Raw genomic sequence first — 20,192 nt, forward strand, 5'->3', positions numbered from 1 at the left:
GCACATTCATACAGACGTGCTTTAAAGGACTTCAGCACATTCTCTTACATTAGTCATTTTGTTGATGCTTTTTATCCAAAGCGACTGAGATTTACTCATTTGAGACTGAGGCTAAGCGGGGAACAATCTCCAATGTGTTTATGGCTTTGCCCAAGGGCCCCCCCAGATGCATGGATCTCATCATACTGGAGACTGAACCACCAACCGTCTGGGTCCCAGTCACCTGCCTCAGCCACTAGGCTACAGGCTGACATACACAGCGCATATTCTTTAACATGCAATCCATATATACAGCCAGATATTTTCTGCAGTGGTTTGGGTTAAGTGCTTTGCCTCAGCGTACAACAGCAACACCTTGGACTCAAACCTGCAGTTCATAGGCGCAAGCTGAGCTCCCCTCCGTTATAGCACACTGAATGTGAAAACCCTTACTGGTGCAATTCTTCACTTTTTCCTGCAGCAATCCGAAAACATAACGCTGTTCTTTCCACTTATCCAGGCAATGGCTTACAGAACTGGAAACACAAGCTTTGACAAGGGCAGCAAGGAGCGTTTCAATGGCATTTCCTGCTGATATCCAAGATTGCTTGGATGGAGAACAGGCTACCAGAGTTCAGTTACACTCATTTCAAAATAAACCAAAACCAAAACCAAAGCACCCGTTGCAACATTCACCAGAGCATTGTCAAACAATTCTTCAAAAGGAAATCCGGGTAAAATGTATTCTTAAAATTAACTCATCAGGAAAACATGAAACACAAATCCTGTGTCATTCAAAACAAGGAACAGAAACTTGACACCATTTTAACTCATGGACATTTTTAACTATCTGATCTCAAACCTAGTGCAATGATGTGTAATTGCTTTTAGAATTTAGTTATTTTTCAGTAACTGTCCTTAAGAGCTTTTATTATTTATGGTATTCATTTTATTTGTATTTATTAGTTTTAGAACTTTTAAATATTTTTAATTTAATATTTTTAATATTTAATATATTTATTTTCTTAATTTTACTTTTGAACTGCTCCTTTAATGTATTTTGTAATATCAGCGCTATTGTACATGACTGTTCATTCTCTGAAGAATTTAATAAAGGTTGACCGGTTGAAAAGCGGGGTGTGAAAATTCTCAAGTTGGGAACAGCCTGGGGATTCTTTTCAGAATTTCTGACTGATGGTCGTATGGACCGGTTTCTAGGCAGAAGTTCAGAGCCTGATTTAAAGCACAGAAACCCTAGAAAATGTAGTTCTCTAGCAGCCATTTTAATCAAAGCCAACATGGAGGCGAGATGCAAAAAGATATAGGGGTGCCTAAAATTTAGGATGGTATACGAAACAAAAAAAAGATTTCACAAATCACAACTAAAACAGATTTTACACCTTGACACCAAAAGGATTTTATTTGTTTAGGTTATATACAAAAGGGAATGAGAAGTTCTTCCAAATTTTCAAAGGGAAAATCAGGGGTCTCCAGCAACCTCCGACCCAGACCTCGGCTCCTCTTCTTCAGGTGCTCCGGGCCGGCTGGGGTCTGGAGCGGGAGTCTCCCCTACAGTGAGCATATCTACATCATCAGCGCCCTCTCTGGCAGTGACTACATCACAAACACTGCTCTCTCCTGGAGAGTCTGCCTCCTCATTCTGGATGTTTCTCACCGGTTTGCAGACCTCTTCTGGGGGGCAGTGCGGAATAACCTTGTCCTCTCCTGGAAAGTTCTGGGCTTCTCCCAGATTACCGCTGTTGCCTGTAGGATGGGGGTCTGAACCAATCACAGTGTTCTCAATCTCCGTACCGCCAATCACAGTTTCAGACCCGCCATCGTGGCCCCGCTCACCACACTGGAAGGCTGCTCCGCGATTCGGAGCATCTTGGACCGGAGGGTATACCACAGCAACGGAAAGTTTATCTTCAAGTGATGCGCGATCTTCTGCAATGTTAACGGTTCCGCCACCTCCGCCTTCAGTCCCCCTGCTCTCCCGCGGTTTGCTGTCCAGCCCGAAGAAAGAGTTCCGCACACAGTAGCGGACGCACTGCAACACGACGTTCCGCTCATGACGGATCTCCGGAGCCAGCAACTGTGCGAAAACAAAGATGGCAGTTAACATTCTGAGCCAAAAATAACATAATTCAGCACAACACGGTTCATTCAGCCATCAGTTCAGCTTCACGCCCTGATTATAGCTGCAGCCCGGGCTGGTGAAGTCGACCAACCTTCCCCCGCCCCAACAGGCTGCCCTGTTATAAGCCAACCATTTTATTTGAGCTTTCCTGAAGACCAAACATGCTAAACCTGGAAGGTTGGTGGCTCAAACACCAGTGTGGTCACAAGAACAGCTGTTGGGCCCTTGAGCAAGGACCATATCCCACATTGTCCCCTGCATAATCTAATCACCTGTAAATTCTAATTTTACCAAAACTTAAATATTTCCACAGCAAGCAAATTATCATCAATCAGCCTATGGATCAAAACTGATCACCCCAAGCTTCTGTTATAGGAAAGGAATCTAAATTTTTCAGCTGGAACTATACGGAGCCCTTTAATTAAACAATATAATTAATTCCAAAAGGTTAATGTATGGAGCAGTTAAATATTGTATGATGTGTCTAACTTCTCCATCAGATCCATGAGTGTGACCAAGGGCAGTAAATAAGACCCTTTAAATGGCAGCTCTTGCAGGAGCACAATCCCTTTTCCTGGCTCGAGCGAGCTAATCCGCAAGAGTTAGTCAGAATCGTGCTGTGGGGTTCGTAGCCTGGCAACAGATGAAGATTTCCAGCACAACATGTCCCTGGGTCTCTATGTGCAGAGAATGACTGGACACACTCCAGGAACAGACCACAAAATCAAACTGCCACCCGACAATCTCTGTTTGTGACATCACCCTTACTCTGTCCAGAGTGGGCGGGGCTACCCTAATGAAGAGAGGTCAGCAGCCTATCAGCATTGCTTCCGTCTCTGAGAGGACAACAAATGCGTCAAGAGACGGAAGCAACTTTAGAATAAACTTTATAATAAACTCAGCTAAATGTTATGTCATATCTTCAGGAACAAAAAATGTGGCTATAATGTCAAGATCCAGCAAAAGATTTGTGTTCTTCATATCAGGCTTAATTTCACAGTATTTACCCCTTTAATGAGCCTGAAAAAGCAGGTTGAGCCTGTGCAGCAAGGACTGGCAGGGACCAGGTGTCTTACCATCTCCAGCAGGGTGGTCCTGCGATGCGCCGAGACGTTTCTTCCCCTACCCGGCCTACATGGGGCAGCGCGGGGCCGTGCAGACTGGTGGCCAGCCTGCTGAGGGCCCCCCCTGCTGTCAGGATGTGGTATTGCGCCCTGCTGAGAATCTTTTCTCTGAGTACTGGCAGACATCGAGTTCAGTATGGCCTGGTTCTCTTCTAAAGCCTTACTGGTCTTCAGGATGGGCAATGCTGAAACAGCCACAGAATATATTCATGCCCATTTTAATTTGCATCTGTTTTAAACCACCCCCACACACATTGCCACAGTCTTTGAGTCCATTCTTTCCATGGAATTTTACTTTTCTGTGATTCAAAGGAAAAAAGCACCAGGATTAATGCACTAAATGGTTAGCACTGAAAGCAAGCTAAAATGCGAAGAATATCAAATACCCAGAACAAACAGCACCTATAAATGCAAAACCATGTAATGGGTGTTGCATTTAACAGAATTACAAAGATAGAGGTTCAGTGGAAAAGCAAGAAGCTTGGAAATGCAATCTGAATCCAAACTGAAGCAATTACATTTCTCATTTGTTTCATGATGAAAACAGGACAGTCTTTCAGCGATTAAGGCCAACTTGATAGCGAGACAGTCAGCATTACTTAGAGAATTTAAAACTGAAACAGATTATAAAAGCAATGGAAACCCTCAGGGACTGGGGTTTAAGTGGCAGCCAATCAGGCGACTCACCAACTGGCTCGCTGTCGCTGTCGGAGGCGGAGCCATAGCTGGTCAATAGGGAGCCCAGCCCGGAGGTCATGTGTCTTGGGGCCACGGTTAGGCCTTCCTTTGTGCTGTCTGGAGTGGCGTCCTTGTCCGAGTCTGCAAGGTCACAGCAGTGGAAATTTCCACATGGTTTTATTAGCTCTGTGCTAGTGCTCGTAAGCCCTGCGCTAGCATGCGTTTCTTTTGCAATGAATTCGCTTTGTACAAAAAAATCAAAAGATGGTGAAAGACATGCATGATACGGGCAGAGATCTGGTTATCAGAGCATGTTATTAAAATGGCCCTTCCAATGTACGGATTCAAAGCATACCACGGCTCTGCTCTCTGAGAACGAGACAGAGAGATACTCTGCAGGTCTCACTGAACAGAGGCACAGAGAGACTGCAGGTCTCACTGAACAGAGGCACTGAGAGACTGCAGGTCTCACTGAACAGAGGCGGAGAGAGACCGCAGGCCTTTGAACAGAGGCACAGAGAGACTCTGGGCAAACAGGAAGGCAAACACTGACCTGAGTCGCTCTCAGCAAGTGCACCTAGGGGGTCTCTCTCCTTCCCTGTCTGTTTCTCCGCCCCGCTCCTCTCCTCATCCTCTGCTCCTGTCCTCAGCCTCTTACTGCCCTGGATGTTCCTGCCCCCGCGACCCCGGCCAGCACCCATGTGACCTCTTCTCATCTTCCTACGTGGAGGAAAAAAAGCGTTAAATACAGCTTAAAGCAAAACAGACCCTCCCCCTTGCCCCATCTCCCCTTACTCTACAAGGAGAATTAGAGCATATTGTAAAACATAGACCATTTCCCCAGTAAATGCACCTAGAGTAATAGATTTGCGGCACAGCATTCAAGCTGAAGGAAATTACAACTGTCAGTCAAAGACTGACATTACCCACGTAAGACTATCGGCACATGCCCCCACACAAACACAAACACACACACACACACACACACACACACACACACACACACACACACACACACACACTTACCCAAACTGGGCGGTCTGAAGCACCTCCCCCCTCTCCTCACGCTCCTCCATCTTCTTCGTCTTCCTCACCACGTTGGACAGGGTGGGGTAGTTCCTGCAGCAAGGCAAGAAGCCAACTCAACTTTAACAACATAACACCATTAAAAAGTCAAGTAAAATAAAAACTGGATGCCAGATTCCATCAAACCTCCCTGCATCCCATTTCTTCAGGCTCCTGTTTGGACCCATCCCCACCACATGTTTGTCTGTTTGACTATCAATGTGAAGGTTTGGAAATTTCATAAATAACATTTACAAAAAAGAAAATGAAAAAGAAATTTAAAATTTTTTTAAAAATTGTAAACACTGGGAAAATCACCATGTCAACATGCAGAACATACCTTTATGTTGGTATGGAAGTCGCAGGAAAAAAAAAACCTCTAGCAAATCTCACAGACAAGACATATTGCGTTTTACATATCAGAATCCACAAGTAAAACAGCTCCACCCAGTGGCTGATGACCGTCAGTAAAGACCCCAGCCAGTACTGTACCAGGGACTCATTGGGTCCACCAGTGTGTACCAGTGGGGGGCTACAGAGCTTAAAATGAGAAGGCAGAAAGCATTGCCTAAAACAAACGATTTATTGGTCAAAATCAATAACTAGTCTTAGTTCTGGTCTGCCTCCTCAATTTTCAGCTCAGCAGCCGCCACTGGAGTGCACACTACTTTTCACCCTCAGAAAAAAAAACTATCCAATTATGGCAATTTTCAGTACTCAGCAGGTTACTGGAGTCCCTTCCCAGTTAGTAAACGGACTGCATGTGAGGAAAACACTCTCAGTTTTTCATTTAAATGAACATACCTAGCTGTATGAACAATTATTTCAGAAGTACAGGTAAGCGTCTAAAATTGCCCGGTACAATGCTTATTAGTTATACTACCATTTCCTTGCATATAATCTATATGCAACAACTGCTGACAGCCACAAGCTTAGTTTTTACACGAGTCAAGAGTTTTTTCGAAATGGCTAATGGCACATTGCTCCACTAACTTTCGCCGTTCCTCCCTCCATTTTGTGATTTCGTCAGGAGTGTCCAGTTTGATTCTCTTTGCTCCAGGTGCATGGTTCTGGCGAAAGGGAGAAGAGTGGTTTTAGTGAGGGCACTGGCCTAATCTGAACCTCAAAGAAAATCATACAAACAGATGCAGCATGAGAGATCTGCTGCTTTTCCACATTGACAGTAAACATGAAACAAATTGCGATTATAAGCATCAAAGCTAAAGCAGTAAGGTATACAGCATTCTAAAGCATAGTAAATGCCATACTGAACAATTTTACCCTTGTAAAAAGGCATTTTAAAACAAATCATAATGGGGAGACAAATGAATAGCAGCAGTAGACATTAAACCCTGCTGAATACATTTTTACTGATTCATTTGAATTTGTCTCAATGCTGGAAATGTAGATGTAAAGGTTTTTAAGGTCTTTAATCACTTGTTTATAAACCTGTAAACTGACTGGTATTCAAATAATACTTTACATTATCAAATGCCAAAATAACAAAATATGTTGGTCAGTCTGCAGTTTTTACAGGTTACTGTTCAAACAGATGCATTTACTCTAAATTCCTGGTGCATGCTGCCTTTTACAGTTTACGAAATAAAAATGTATTTTGGCCAGATACATTTTTTTTGTGCCATTGTAGGTGGATAACTAAATATAAGCGCACAAGGTAAAACCAAAATTTTCTTTTGTTTCGCCACAATCTGAGATGTAGGCGGCCTGTAGCGTAATGATTAAGGTACATGACTGGGACCTGCAAGGTCGCTGGTTCGATCCCCGGTGTAGCCACAAAAAGATCCGCACAACCGTTGGGCCCTTGAGTAAGGCCCTTTACCCTGCCTTGCTCCAGGGGAGGATTGTGTCCTGCTTAGGCTAATCAACTGTACATTGCTCTGGATAAGAGCGTCTGCCAAAATGCCATTAATGTCAAAGTAGAGGCCATTAAACAGCAGATTAATTTTCTGCAATTCCAAAACCACATAGAGGAACTAGAAGAAGCTGGGTGGCTAAGAATACTGGGAAACTCTAGGGGCCAGTGTAACTGTTCAGCAAGACTTGTCTAGTATTTACAGTGTGAATACTTTACAATCCCCAATCCCTATGCTACATAACAGCCAATAACTCAAATTCCATTCAAATGGAAAACTGGCAAGTTCCTCACTATGAATTTTATTTGGTGAGCAATTGGCCAATACCAGCCTGTATTTAAATTTAAAACCGACATATCACAGACACTCTTGTCTCAGAACCTCACTAATCCAGGCTACATATGAAATTTGCTCAAAATGCATAATTGGAAACCTCTTGAATTACAAGCACTAATGCTTGACATAAAGGCCCGACTAACTCCTCATTACATTAGTCACTTTGCATGTGCTCCCTTCCAAAGTAGCTTTCAAAAGGTGTTTTGTGTCAGTCTCAGGAACACAAAAGCACAGTCAAAAAGTTGACACTTCGCAATTTTTTTCCCATTTTATATTGATAGCTCTCTTATGACTACATGTACAGAATATATTCAACTGCTCAGGGCTTCACACTTGCAGTATATACTCAACTGTGAAACTGAAGGACTGGAAAATATGAACACTTACATTTTTCCAATGAATAGCGACCAGCTTCTCATGAGCTGTGAAAGTACAGTCTTTCAGAGAACACTGCAAAGAGATGAACACAGCATCTTAAAACCATAATGTGCACAGCAACACAATAGAAATAAACAGAATATATATATTTGCATTAAAAAATAGCACAATAAGACACTTATATTTCCTGGACAGTGAATAAATGTTTCAGCTCCATACCTTGACGTGTTGTGCCACATGTTCGTCATACTTCTGTTGGTTTTTAAAGCCTCTGTCGCAAGTATCACAGAAATGAGAAAACACTGGCTCCTTTTTCTTTTTCTGGGAGAGAAAAATAGTTTGGCATTGATTGTGTCATCAGCCATTTTCTCAATCAAAACACCTCCAACACAGAACATTCAAGCAGCTTCACATCTCTGGAAGGAAGCCTCAGTTCTCAGACAGTTCGGCTCGTAGGCCAGGTTTCCACAGGGTTAGAAGCAAAGGTGAAGCAAAGGCTGCAAGCAATTCACCTTCTTCTTCGCAAACGCTGCACCTTCCACAAGCAGTAGTGAAGAGAAGCAGAACTGCAGAGAAGTGATCATTCGCTTCATGTCAAAAAACCCAAGTTGACAGAAATACTATTTGTCCATGTTCCCCACTTCCACAATAAATAAATGCATGTGCGGGTGCAGGCGTTTTTTCTAACCAAGCAGTTACACTTACACTACTAATCAACCATTAGAACCTTGTTAAGGAACCTCATTGGTACAATCAGGTGTCTAACTGCTTGGTTGGAAGAAAAGCCTGCACCCACACCAGCCGTAAAAACGGGTTAATTTTATTCGCGCATATATGTGTACCCATTCTGAGCGAATTACGACTTTTTGGCTTGCATGAGGAGCAGAATAGATCTGTTCATTTCTAAGCGTTGCTCTCCACTAGACTGATTTTATTTTATGGACTTCACTCCCCTGACTACCAGTTACAACTTTAGAAAATTTAAATTGAGCCTGCATCTTGATACCCTCCCTATTCTCACCCCGTATCAACCCTGTCATTGTTTAAGGTTCGTAATGCTTCGTCGTTTGCTGGCTATATTAATCTACTTATATCATGACTCACGGTTAGCATAAGTCAACTCGCATGTAATGTTTTATAGATTTTACAGTTATACTCGCTAGTCTGGAATTGAAATACACAAGTAACGGTGGGTAAGGGCAACTGCTAAATTAATGTAATGTGACGTTACCTGTTTACCACGAGCGTTCCTGTTCGGTCCATTGTCGAAGCCTCCACGCTGACCGAAATTGGGGTGCTGTCCTGCAAACGTTTAAATGGCACGTTATTGGGTGTGCAGTCCAAAAACCCCTTGGTTTACTGCACGATTAACAAACGGGAATCGCTCATTTCGGACACATTTAGCTAGGTAACAGACGCAAAGAGATAACTCCGGCACTGACCTCATCAACGTGCCTAATGGTTTGCAAGGCAACAAAGTACCGGCTACCATACTGACAAATGTTATGAAACATGACAACAAACACCTAATTTAACATATCATTTAAACAAATCATACGTACGGCGAGGATGAAATCCAGCTCCCTGTTGCCCGGGTGCGTTGTATTCATTCCCTCCACTGTTAAAGCCCCATGGACCAGGTGGCGGAGCCCACCAATTCGCGTTCTCGGGACAAAACGTGCCAGGAGGTGGAGGCCGCCAGTTAAATACAGGGGGTCTTATCATCTGCCCTGGAGGCGGACAGTTAAACACTGGCGGCGGAAAATGTCCAGAATTGTGCATGACGATACTATTTTCTCGTTAAACCAGAGCTGTTTGCTAAACTGTTTGCTAAACTGTTTGCTTCATGCCACCACACGTGTATCTTCCTCCTTCGGGTCGGTAGTCGAAAACATGTGCGCGTCCGTAAACTGTACGCTATATCCTGTGACGATTACGTGCGTCAACATGCGTCAGTCGTAGTTTATTTTATAGAATGTAACTTAGCCTACAGATAAACATAGCTTTGGGTCGAACGTTAAAAACCAAACTGAAACTAGAGACTCAGCAATATACAGCATTTCCAACTATTTTGAACTATCTCGTAGCTCAAAAGTTAGCATATCGTGCACTGCTATATTTTTGCGGAGAAGAAGTAAAAGCGTTGTCTTTGATTAATTTCCGTTCCATTCCTGTTTACTTCCGGAGCTATTTGAGGTCATCTTAATGCTAGCAATTTGAAAAGTCGAAGAAACCCAAAGTGGAAACAGTTATTTCATTGTCTGGTCTGGGAAGAAATTGCAATGTCAGACGACATCATCGGACCTGCCCTACCTCCAAGCTTCAGGAAAAGCAGCAATGACGATTCCGACGAAGAAGACACGCGTAAGTTGGTGAATAACAAGTTAGCTACATCGTACGCTAGCTAGGCTAGCTAACCGTATAAACAACGGTTCGTGTAAGCTACGTTTGATATTCTTGGATTTCACTTTTCTTATCGTGAACTAGATGTCATCTAGCCTGTTATTTCTGCCTATATTAGTCGTTGGTCAAATTGGGACTGTTGTGCGTGTCAGTCCAGGAGTCACCAGTAGACCGTAGCGAAGATGAGCATGGCTTCGACTTCATGCCACAGTAACCTGCTTTATCTGTAGTTGTAGGTCCAGCGCTGCCGCCGGGTTATTCGGCGAGGGATCTGTCCAGTTCTTCGGAGGATAGTGATAAGGAAGAGGTGGTGTTCAAAAGAGGAAGACCCAGCGCGGGCAGAGAAGAGAGTAGAGATGGACCTACGGCAAAGTAGGGTGGACTTGTTTGCTACTTTCTCTCTCGGAAAAAAAAACTGCCCACCCCAATCATAAGCTTACCTTCTCTAACCAAGATCACTCAATCATGAATTCAATTAACGTATGTCAAGTGAAATGGACCCCTTGCTATTTACTCAAAGGTGATAGAATTGCTTGCATTAGCAATATACTTTTATGTCATTTTCAATCAACTTTAATTAATAATTGGTCATGGAAGAATGCCCTAAGAATGTGGGGCTGGCATTACATGTCTAATTTCTCCACAGAAAATTGCGCACGGTTGAAGAAAAGGACAACAGGGACTATGCTGTGGAGGATGATGATGGTTTCTTTGGGCCTGCCCTTCCTCCAGGGTATGAGAAGAAGCAGAGCTCACCTGAAAGGTAGAATTTTTGCTTTAGTTATTTAGCAGATGCTTTTATCCAATGCGGCTTACAGTTGATTAGTGTAAGCAGGCGCCAGTCTCCCCTGGACCAATGTGGGGTTAAGGGCCTTTGCGCAAGAGCCTGAAAGGCTTATTGTGGCTGCACAGGGGCTTGAACCACCAACTTTCCAGGACCCAGTCACGCACCTTAGCCACTATAGGCTGAACAAATCGCTGTAGTATCCAGACTGTTTCTGCACACATGTTCGGGTCTGAAGCGTCTTAGCATTTGAAAAAGACCGGATGTGATCTGACAGACTCCAGGAAGCGTGTGATTGAGGCTCATCCGGACCTTGTTCTCGGATACTGCTCTTATTTGTCAGGTGTCCAGTGTTGGGCCCAGCCCTGCCCCCAGGGTTCCGGAGACCAGCAGAAGATGAAGATGATGATGATGACAGAGACAGTGAAGGCTTCCCTGGACCAGCACTGCCTCCTGGCTACAGAGCAGAGGTGATTGATTGATTGATTGATAGTTAGATAGATAGATCATTGCATTTTTCTAGCGCTTTTCTAGCTCTCAAAGCGATTTACAGTGATGACAGGGAAACTCGCCTCCGCCACTATCAATGTGTAGCAACCACCTCGGTGATGCACGGCTGCCATTTTGCATACCACACACTCGTTGATTTGGAGAGGGATTGACCAATGTTTTTGCCAATTGAGGTGAGATAAATCAGTGAAATTATATATTGTTCCTACCTCTCCATCATACAGTTACTGCTGTAATTCAGTGTTGAGTGTGGATGAGACTAGGTGCAGACTGTGAAGTGAGATGCTCCACAGGCTGTGCTGTGGTACTCACCTGTGAGACTGTGCTGTGGTTCTCACCTGTGCGGCTGTGCTGTGGTTCTCACCTGTGCGGCTGTGCTGTGGTTCTCACCTGTGCGGCTGTGCTATGGTTCTCACCTGTGCGGCTGTGCTGTGGTTCTCACCTGTGAGGCTGTGCTGTGTTTCTCACCTGTGAGGCTGTGCTGTGGTTCTCACCTGTGCGGCTGTGCTGTGGTTCTCACCTGTGCGGCTGTGCTATGGTTCTCACCTGTGAGGCTGTGCTGTGGTACTCACCTGTTCTGTGTGTGACCTGTAGGCCTCCAGCAGTGATGATGACATCATAGGGCCCCTACCATCCAAAGGGGGTGTCCAGAACACCGTTGCCATGGATTTTGAACGGAGGGCACAGAAGATGAAAAAGAAACTCATCTCTGGTGATGTAAGAGCCCTGATTCAACCAACGTTAACTGTACTCTGTGGTGTAGCATGGGGCTAAGAGCCTGAGCAGAATGAGTCAGTGGTAATGTTGTTCTGAAAGGTCCCATATTGTGCGCCTTTCCAGTGTTTTATTCTGGATCCTGATATCTGTAAGAAGATGTTTGTGTGGTTATAAGTACCAAAAAATATATCTAGTTTTGCGTGTCCATGAGCTTTACCAAGAACAGGCTGTTTTAGTGACTGTGTCTTTAAGGCTCATTAATATCAATGAACCTAGGTTCTGATTGGCTGGCCAACTCCGCAAAAAACTGAAAGCCAGCTGTGCCGAGTGTTTGGACTACTTCTGACTACAAATGAGTGTATAGTGATGTCATAAAGTTACAGAAGTCCAAATGGCTTGTTTAAATTCACATTTCCTAATAGAGATTGTATTAATTCCTTTCAGTGAGTTTTGATACGTTTACAGTGTCAAATAATTTATAATCCTCATAGCAAGGGAGATGTAGTTTTCCACAACATTGGACCTTTAATGTGTGTGTGTGTGTGTGTGTGGGTGGTCTACAGGATGGCCCAGTAGAGATGGCTCGGGAGACCTGGATGACCGAACTGCCCCCTGAGCTCCAGCACATCGGCCTGGGCGCCCGAACCTTCAAGAAGAGGTCCGGCCCGGAAAACAAGGACCGCTCCATCTGGACCGACACTCCCGCAGACCGCCAGCGAAAGGCCCAGGTGGGTGTTCTCTGAGGCCTGACTTTTCGCCATATTTAGCAACATGAGAACTTGGGATGACCATTCATGCAGCTCGGGACAGAATGTGGCAAATTCAGATCCCTCCCTCCCTCCCTCCCTCACTCACTCACTCACTCACTCACTCACCCACCCAATCGCTCACTCACTTGCTCGCTGGCTCACTCACTCAGTTTGTACGGAGCATGCACTTTGTCAGATGGCCTCTAGAGGGCCGTGGGTCTCCACAGGATCTGGGCATATTCTCAATTTAATGATAGTATTTCCTTACTCTGGAAGCCCCCTGTGTGCTACATACAGTATACACATAAAAAAACTTAAATTATTCTGACATTTAATGTGTCTCATCATCATGGCCTTGATTTATCACTTATCTACCTGGTTGTGTACAGGAACATGAGACAGGAAACATTTAACTTGCACTTCAGTTCTTGTCCTCATGGTGTCACTGTAGGGATTCTAATTGCATTAATTAGTGGTAAACAGTCATAGAAATGTGACAGATTAAACAATTATGTAACAACTGAAGGGCTGTTGACACAAGACTGGCAGTCATAAAAACGGGTGTGTACGGTATTCTCTGAAACGGGCCGATGCAGGCGTCTGTTCCCACCCCGATCTTCACCGTGCGCTTTCTTGACTGAAGCCCAAAATGAAAGTGTCTGTATAATGTGTCATAGTGCTGGACTGGAACGAAAAGCTGCCCCCACACCAGCACCTCTTAGATTAGAAGGAGGATGGTTGTAGTTGGATGATTAATTGAGATGAAATGTTGACTCATTAACAAGCAGAAAGTACTGTATCATCCTTTTGGTGTAGGAGGACCAGGCAGCAGGTTAAAAAGATGTCAGGGAAAACACTCTGGCTTAAATTATATATAATAATAATAATTATTATAGTAATAATAATTATAATTATAGTAATAATAATAATAATAATAATAATTAATAGTAATTGTTATTATTATATTCCTTTAAGTGAGGTGATAAACTGCCATATTGCTGTTTCTCTGCTGTATCAAAGATGGACAGAATTTTAGTGCTGTCTGAACTTTACATAGGGGTGTACCTATATTAATATTTTATCATCAAAATAAAAACAGAACCTTAAGTTTTGTCCTCAGGGTTTTGGTGTTTGGACGGGGAAGCGGTTCTCTGGGAGTCCGGTGGGCTCTGTATGCGCGTCCTGCGTTCGGAAGGTGCAGGTGTTTGCGCCGGGGTTTTGGCTGTGATGCAATAGGTCAGGTTTCTGCTGTAATTCCCGGACCGGGTCCCTGTCCGTGCCGCAGGAGCGTTTGGAGGGGAAGCAGGGTGGAGAGGAGGAGGAGAAGAAGAAGAAGAAGAAGGAGGAGGAGCTTCCGCGTATTTCCCAGAAAGACCTGCAGATGGCGGAGAAGGTGTCCAAGTACAACGTAAGTCTCCGGCTGCTCTGCGGTCAACTCTGTGTGAGCACCACGCATTCATCTCGCTGCATAGCCGAATAGTCTTACCTATTTGTGTTTGGAATAGATAAGCTGAAGTATCAAGATATTTGGTTGCTTTAGTTATTCTTCCATTATTTATGTTTTTAGCTAAATTGCTGTTTATATAGCATATAATATGAAATCTGATGATAATAACTTCATTTGTATAGTACTGTATGTGGCTTGTGTATGTGGCTGGTGTTGTTAGTGGGCCTTGAGTCACTGGCTAACAAAGTGCTAAGCTCCCAAGGTTCGTTGGGCTGAACCAGGCAGAGCAGCTCGACCACGTTCAGCCGAATGAGTAATTACAGCGCGTTTGAAAACGGTGCTGCTCGGATGCCTTCCTTCTTGGGCTGCTGTTCTAATGTTGTCCGCAATAAAGGTTTTTTAGCAGAGTGCATCACGCTTCCTCACTTTTACATCTCTAATTAAAGCGGGTCACATCCCCTGTGAGCTCGCATTATTTATCCTTTATTACTTGACACGGAAAGGCCTAGAAGTGTTAATAAGATTTGTTCAAAGAAAATGGCTGTACTTACAGGACGGTAAGCAATAAAAACAGCCCTCTAAACTCCCACTCGGTGAGTTCTTACAGGTTAAACGCTGATTATGTGGACCCGCAGTCCCATCGGTATGTTAGTGGATGTGGAAGCAGCAGGTTTGATGCCTGAGCTGTGGAGTTATATTCCTCATTTGAACAGTCTGTTGACAGGAGTCTGATTTTAGGATGCAATACTGAAACCATGAAGCACAGTCTGTAGTCCTCAATCCCACCTTACAGTGAAATTCCTCTGACTGGATATTGGGCCACATCTGATGAGATATTAGTCAGGTGTAATTGCACAAAGGACATGCTTGTAACAGCTTTGAGCATTCCTTCCTGCTATTCTGAGTACATTATAGTGGATTTATTTGAACTGAATTTTAACTGTGGGGTGACATTAGATCAGGAGGTAAGAGCGGTTGTTTGGCATGGAGTTGCCGGTTTGATCCCCCACCCTGGGTGTGTCCTTGAGCAAGACACCTAACCCCAACGAGGTGGTTTAATTAAGTAGTCCACAGTGTTAATAAGATTTGTTCTTAGTGTTAGCTAGTTAGCTAGCATTAGCTAGTCCTTAGTGTTAGCTTGTTAGCTAGCATTACCTAGTTCATAGTGTTGGCTAGTCCATAGTGTTAGCCAGCGTTAGTGTTAAATAGTCCATAGCGTTAGCTAGTTGGCTTGCGTTAGCTAGTCTATAGTATTAGCTAGTTGGCTAGTCCATTTCCCATTGACACTCTGGCTGCACATGTGTCCCTGCAGGATATGAAGCGTAGCGAGTCGCTCATCAGCATGCACAGCAAGAAGATGAAGAAGCGGGCGGAGGAGAAGGCCGAGGAGAAGCCGGCGGAACGGCGGCCCTTCGACAGGGACAACGACCTGCAGGTCAACCGCTTCGACGAGGCGCAGAAGAAGTCTCTGCTCAAGAAGTCCCAAGAGCTCAACACGCGCTTCTCCCACAGCAAGGAGCGCATGTTCCTGTAGGGCCGGGGAAAAGACGCCGGTCAGCGCCTCACCACGCTGGTTCTGTACAATGGAGCCCAGGTCTGTTATACCAAGAGAAGATATGCAGGGATCGCCATTGGGCACATTAAGCCCTTATAAATCACTCTGTAAGGACTGCTTATGTTCTGTGTGTCTGTCCGCTCCAGCCACAGCCTTTATACATTTTTACAACCCCCACCCCCAAAAAAAAAGGTATTAATTAAAGACAGAAATTTTTCTGCATTTCAGGCAAAAAATGACACCAGCAGTAAAGATGCAGCCAATCCCTTATTTCCAGAAAGCAGATAACTAAGAGCAATTGACATCCCTTTTTGATTTCAATATTTTCGCCAGAATGTTTGTAACCGTAGCCAAAACCATGCAGTATATAATAAGATTGATTTCAGAACATTTGAAAAGAGGATACATTTACAATAAACAGAGTAACAGTAGGCTCGTAGAAACATCTTGCAATCGAAGCATCATAAACATAGTACATTTTCTCTATCCAATAGCATCAGAAATATTTCCCCACAGCCTAAAACATTATATTCGGGTGGCAAACTTTCATCGCCGAGAAAAAAGAAAAAAATGAAATAAAATAGGCCTCCAAGACTGGATAATTTTTCCAAACTGTTGCTGAATTGCCGCCATTCTTGTTAAATTGACTGGTGCTTAGCAAAATGACATGCCAAAATAAGCATTTGCTTTCAGGAGAAAGGGCCATTCGGCTGTTTGTTGCACGTGAATGAACGGCGCACATTCTCTGAGTTTTGTGATCTGTCATTCTGTCTGACTGCTGTCCAGTGCTTTGGACTGTAAAACAGTCTCCGATATTGCAATCTTCCTAAACCCAGTGTGAGCTGTAAGACTGATGTTCTTGCGTGTTCATTAATCGCATGTAAATGCCAACATTTTCGATTTGTCAAGGACACTTTAATGCGTGTCATTACAGTCTCCTACGCGTCTGGTTCCAGTCTGTTGGAGGAAAAACACCAGAAAGAGATGACTTCAGTTAGTTGTAGCAACTGACTAAATGTGGTGTAGCTGAGTAAGTGCAAGTGTGGTTGAGTGTGCGGGTGTGGTTGAAGTAATGTGATGTCTAACTCTGTTCCCTGTCAGCACAGGATTGGAAGCACTGGTGCAGGCTGACATTTTCAGTGTGAGGTCTTTCACCAGAATTTCACTGAAAACATAATTCAAATGTTTATTGATATTTTTACTGTGTATGTCGCCCTCCTTGTAGGCCGTAGCGTAGTGGTTAAGGTACATGACTGGGACCCGCAAGGTTGGTGGTTTGATCCCCGTTGTAGCCACAATAAGATACGCACAGCTATTGGGCCCTTGAGCAAGGCCCTTAACCCTGCATTGCTCCAGGGCCTCCATTGTCTCCTGCTTAGTCGAATTGACTGTACGTCGCTCTGGATAAGAGCGTCTGCCAAATGCCATTCATGTAATGTAATGAAATAAAATGGTCATCTTTTCCTTATTGTATGTGTGGGGTAGACTTTAAAAGGTTTTTTTGGATGACTCGCTGTGAAAATTCTCACATAGGAAATGTTTACAAGCCATTGTATCATTTTAGCATATTTAATGACACTATCCGCTTTTCAGAATATGTGAATCAGGTTATTGGCTACAAGTGAAGTGAGTTTGGTGGACGTGACCCTCTTAGCTTGCAAAGCAAAATAAAAAGCAAATGAAAAAACACATTTTTCCGAAGACAACAGAATAGCACCCTTAGAAGGAACAGATTTGGACATCACAAAGACTCACTCCAACACACTTTGGCTATATGGCTGTGACAAACATCATCTTGCCAAAGACTGAATCGCTTGACTGTCATCCGAATTCCACTGTCGGCTTTGCTTAGCCATTCCCGTTTCAGTTGTATTCATTGTGTATGCCCGTGTGTGTATAGGATAGTTTTGGCTACATTTTGATAGCTGCTAATGCTAACGGCTTGATTTGACCATGGTCATACAAATGTCTCACAACATTGCATGTTTGACGTTGATGCTTTTGCACCTATCAGTGTCATGTGTAGTGTCTTTGTTCTGTCTAATCCACTGTCACATTGTGCTAATTGTTTTACTGGAATAATCCTCTTTGAAATACTGCCACAGGGGATGTATGATTTCTGCTCTTCAGCTGCAATATCCAATAAACAAGCCATAGCAACAGTCATCCAGTCAGCAGGAAAATCTATATGGGGTTCAGGTTTGGACACATTTATCGCCAAACACAAATGTTAAGAAAACAAAGAAATCTGGATTTACTGCAACCCTACAAATACCCAAAAGTTGAAACTGGAGAAAGCATTCTTTATATTAGGGTACGATATACCTTCTGTACCTAGGTATATTTGGGTGTTAGCTGGTGTGCAGGCGCCTAGTGTGTTTTCACTTTCTTTTTTTTCCGCTCAGGGAAAGGAAGTGAAAGATTTCCTTTGTTCTTCATAAATTACCTTTTGTGGCATCAAAATTGCTCAGCTTCCAGTGTGAAATGGTGTACAGTATGCAGTTTATAGCTTGAGTGAGTATGTCAGTAAATAATTTTGTAGGCGTTATGTTGCATTTTAACTGTTTAGCCAAGTATACATAACCATTTAAGAACAGGGTGTAATGAATCAAACTGACATTCCCCTGCTTCGCTGACAACTTAGGCTTGCTCATCTGTGTATATAAATGTTTCTGTGTTTGGATTTGTTGTGTTTATTGGTTTTTACAATGCTTTACTAATGAGCAAGATAAATATACAGAAATACAGTAGGAAAGTAAGTAGGTTTTCTGCAAAAGTAGATGCCTGGGTTTAAATTGCCTTTGTGTTTGGTCCTTGTAGGTGATATTAAAATATCTTATGTACAATCTCAATTATTTTTGAAAATTGATTTGTATGTCCAGTCATGCCTTCTGTGTGAAAGCGTTTTGCTGTTATATTTACTGTCGTGACACATATCTGTGTTTAAGCTCAGCGTGCGTCTGCACACGGGAAAAACGAAAACAAAATGTGGATGACATTATACATTCTTGTAATATTATGAGCCTGTCATAAGCAACAACTGTTTCTCTGTTTTATTTCATATTCGGGTTGTTCTGATTAACGGGTAACAGATGTTTATAGCTTGTAGATGTAGCTCAATTTAGACTTGGCTAATGTGTAGAAAACAGTACTGATCTTTTCCAGAAAGTGCACAACAAATAGAGGAGCCTAGTATTTGTGTGGTATCTTCCATCCTCATAACCCAGTGGGCTCATTGAAATCCCTTATTTTTCCTTCTCTTCTTCCTTTTCTTTCTCCTTTTCTTGCCCCTAGCTCCACCCAGAGGCTAGGAAAATGAAAAGAAGGAAAGATTGGAAATCGAGAATGTGAATTGGGCAAAAGGAATGTCCTTTGTCCGTCAATTCGAAGTTACATGCATCGCAGATGCGTGGCAGATGGGGAGAGGTGGACCCACAGGTCGATCGTTTGTCCGTCATGCTTCAGGAAAACATACTTCCTCAAAGGATGCGCTCCCGTTTTCTCACAAGCGAGGACAGTTTGGGAGTTCTTAATTTCTACTTCTAGCTCCCAGAAGGAACATTTAAGGGGTTGGAATGTCCTTAAAATGGGGGACCTCAATTGATTTCCTGGTCAGGAGCACGGAAAAGATAAAAGAGAAGAAAAATACGTGATTGGAGTGTGTTCCATCTTGGACAACATGGCGGTAACCGAAGCGTGGCTCTTTTGGAGTTTCTGACAGACGCAGTTGTCATTTAGTTCAGCACCTACACTTAAAATAGCAAATGAACATACGCCCATGTGGACGAGGAGTACTCGTGGTAATTCTTGCCGTATTGCAATTTTCACAAAGCTGAAAGTGTTTGCATTATGACCAGCCCTGTAGTCCTGTAGTAGTTTCATTGCTATTTTAAGATAGTAACGCTCCTGCATTGGCAGGTGTGCAGTGTGTGCAGCTTCTGTCTGTTACTCACAGGGGCATGCATAAAAATATAATGCCATAACGTATTATTGTGTATATCAAAAATTCACAATAAAAATACTGAATGCCATAACGGATGGTTGTCCTATTAATCCTAATTAGACAATTTTAGTAATGCAATGGCCCATTTTGGGACAATGGCTGTCCATTAAAGCCTGATGATGTATATAGTATGCAAATTGTCATTCAGTGGAAAACTCATGAAAACACGCATTGTAACCGAATAGGGAGGAGTTTGGAGTACTTCAAATGCACTGCATAAACAGTCCTCCTAAATTTTCTTTATGGTGTATTGTGTGTTGCATAACATTGCCTAAAGTCATGGATGTCTCTGATGTATACCCGGACACATTTTAGGAGGCACGATGGTGAACTACATGCAGATTAATAAAACCAGAGAGATTGCTTTATTGAATTTAGCCTCATGAACGAAACTCTCCCCATGTTGGTTATAGATCGGTCCCATCTCCCTTGTTAGATTGTGTAGTTTAC

The 20,192-nt window shown here is 43.3% G+C and overlaps 2 protein-coding genes across 3 annotated transcripts; one reads left to right on the forward strand and one right to left on the reverse strand.

Moving 5' to 3' along the window:
* Window positions 1–1,371: 1,371 nt before the first annotated feature.
* Window positions 1,372–9,744, reverse strand: nufip1 (nuclear FMR1 interacting protein 1). Its single transcript, XM_061225990.1, has 10 exons — window positions 9,137–9,744; window positions 8,806–8,876; window positions 7,794–7,895; window positions 7,584–7,646; window positions 5,980–6,056; window positions 4,948–5,040; window positions 4,475–4,641; window positions 3,931–4,062; window positions 3,196–3,428; window positions 1,372–2,074 (listed from the first exon to the last, which is right to left on the reverse strand). Exons 1-10 carry the CDS (start codon window positions 9,354–9,356, stop codon window positions 1,460–1,462), a joined length of 1,773 nt encoding a protein of 590 aa, XP_061081974.1. The 5' UTR covers window positions 9,357–9,744; the 3' UTR covers window positions 1,372–1,459.
* Window positions 9,512–19,773, forward strand: LOC133116452 (GPALPP motifs-containing protein 1-like). Of its 2 annotated transcripts, XR_009705871.1 has the most exons (9): window positions 9,512–9,938; window positions 10,208–10,349; window positions 10,624–10,740; window positions 11,105–11,231; window positions 11,866–11,988; window positions 12,552–12,716; window positions 14,023–14,145; window positions 15,497–15,778; window positions 19,034–19,773. XR_009705871.1 is itself a non-coding variant. In XM_061225991.1 (8 exons), exons 1-8 carry the CDS (start codon window positions 9,857–9,859, stop codon window positions 15,716–15,718), a joined length of 1,101 nt encoding a protein of 366 aa, XP_061081975.1. In that variant the 5' UTR covers window positions 9,512–9,856; the 3' UTR covers window positions 15,719–18,835. The 2 variants fall into 2 exon arrangements, 1 of the variants encoding a protein (XP_061081975.1); XM_061225991.1 differs by lacking the exon at window positions 19,034–19,773 and having other exon boundaries at window positions 15,497–18,835.
* Window positions 19,774–20,192: the final 419 nt, after the last annotated feature.

Source organism: Conger conger, chromosome 17, assembly GCF_963514075.1.
Source record: "Conger conger chromosome 17, fConCon1.1, whole genome shotgun sequence".
NCBI classification, from domain to species: domain Eukaryota; kingdom Metazoa; phylum Chordata; class Actinopteri; order Anguilliformes; family Congridae; genus Conger; species Conger conger.

Coding starts and splice junctions, on each gene's coding strand:
- nufip1 (XM_061225990.1), bottom strand. CDS start 9,356: ATGCACAATTCTGGACATTTTCCGCCGCCAGTGTTTAACTGTCCGCCT. Junction 8,877..9,136: donor AGCTGGATTTCATCCTCGCC/GTACGTATGATT, acceptor AAACGTTTGCAG/GACAGCACCCCAATTTCGGT. Junction 7,647..7,793: donor ATGTGGCACAACACGTCAAG/GTATGGAGCTGA, acceptor ATCTCTTTGCAG/TGTTCTCTGAAAGACTGTAC.
- LOC133116452 (XM_061225991.1), top strand. CDS start 9,857: ATGTCAGACGACATCATCGGACCTGCCCTACCTCCAAGCTTCAGGAAA. Junction 11,989..12,551: donor AGAAACTCATCTCTGGTGAT/GTAAGAGCCCTG, acceptor GGTGGTCTACAG/GATGGCCCAGTAGAGATGGC. Junction 14,146..15,496: donor AGAAGGTGTCCAAGTACAAC/GTAAGTCTCCGG, acceptor GTGTCCCTGCAG/GATATGAAGCGTAGCGAGTC.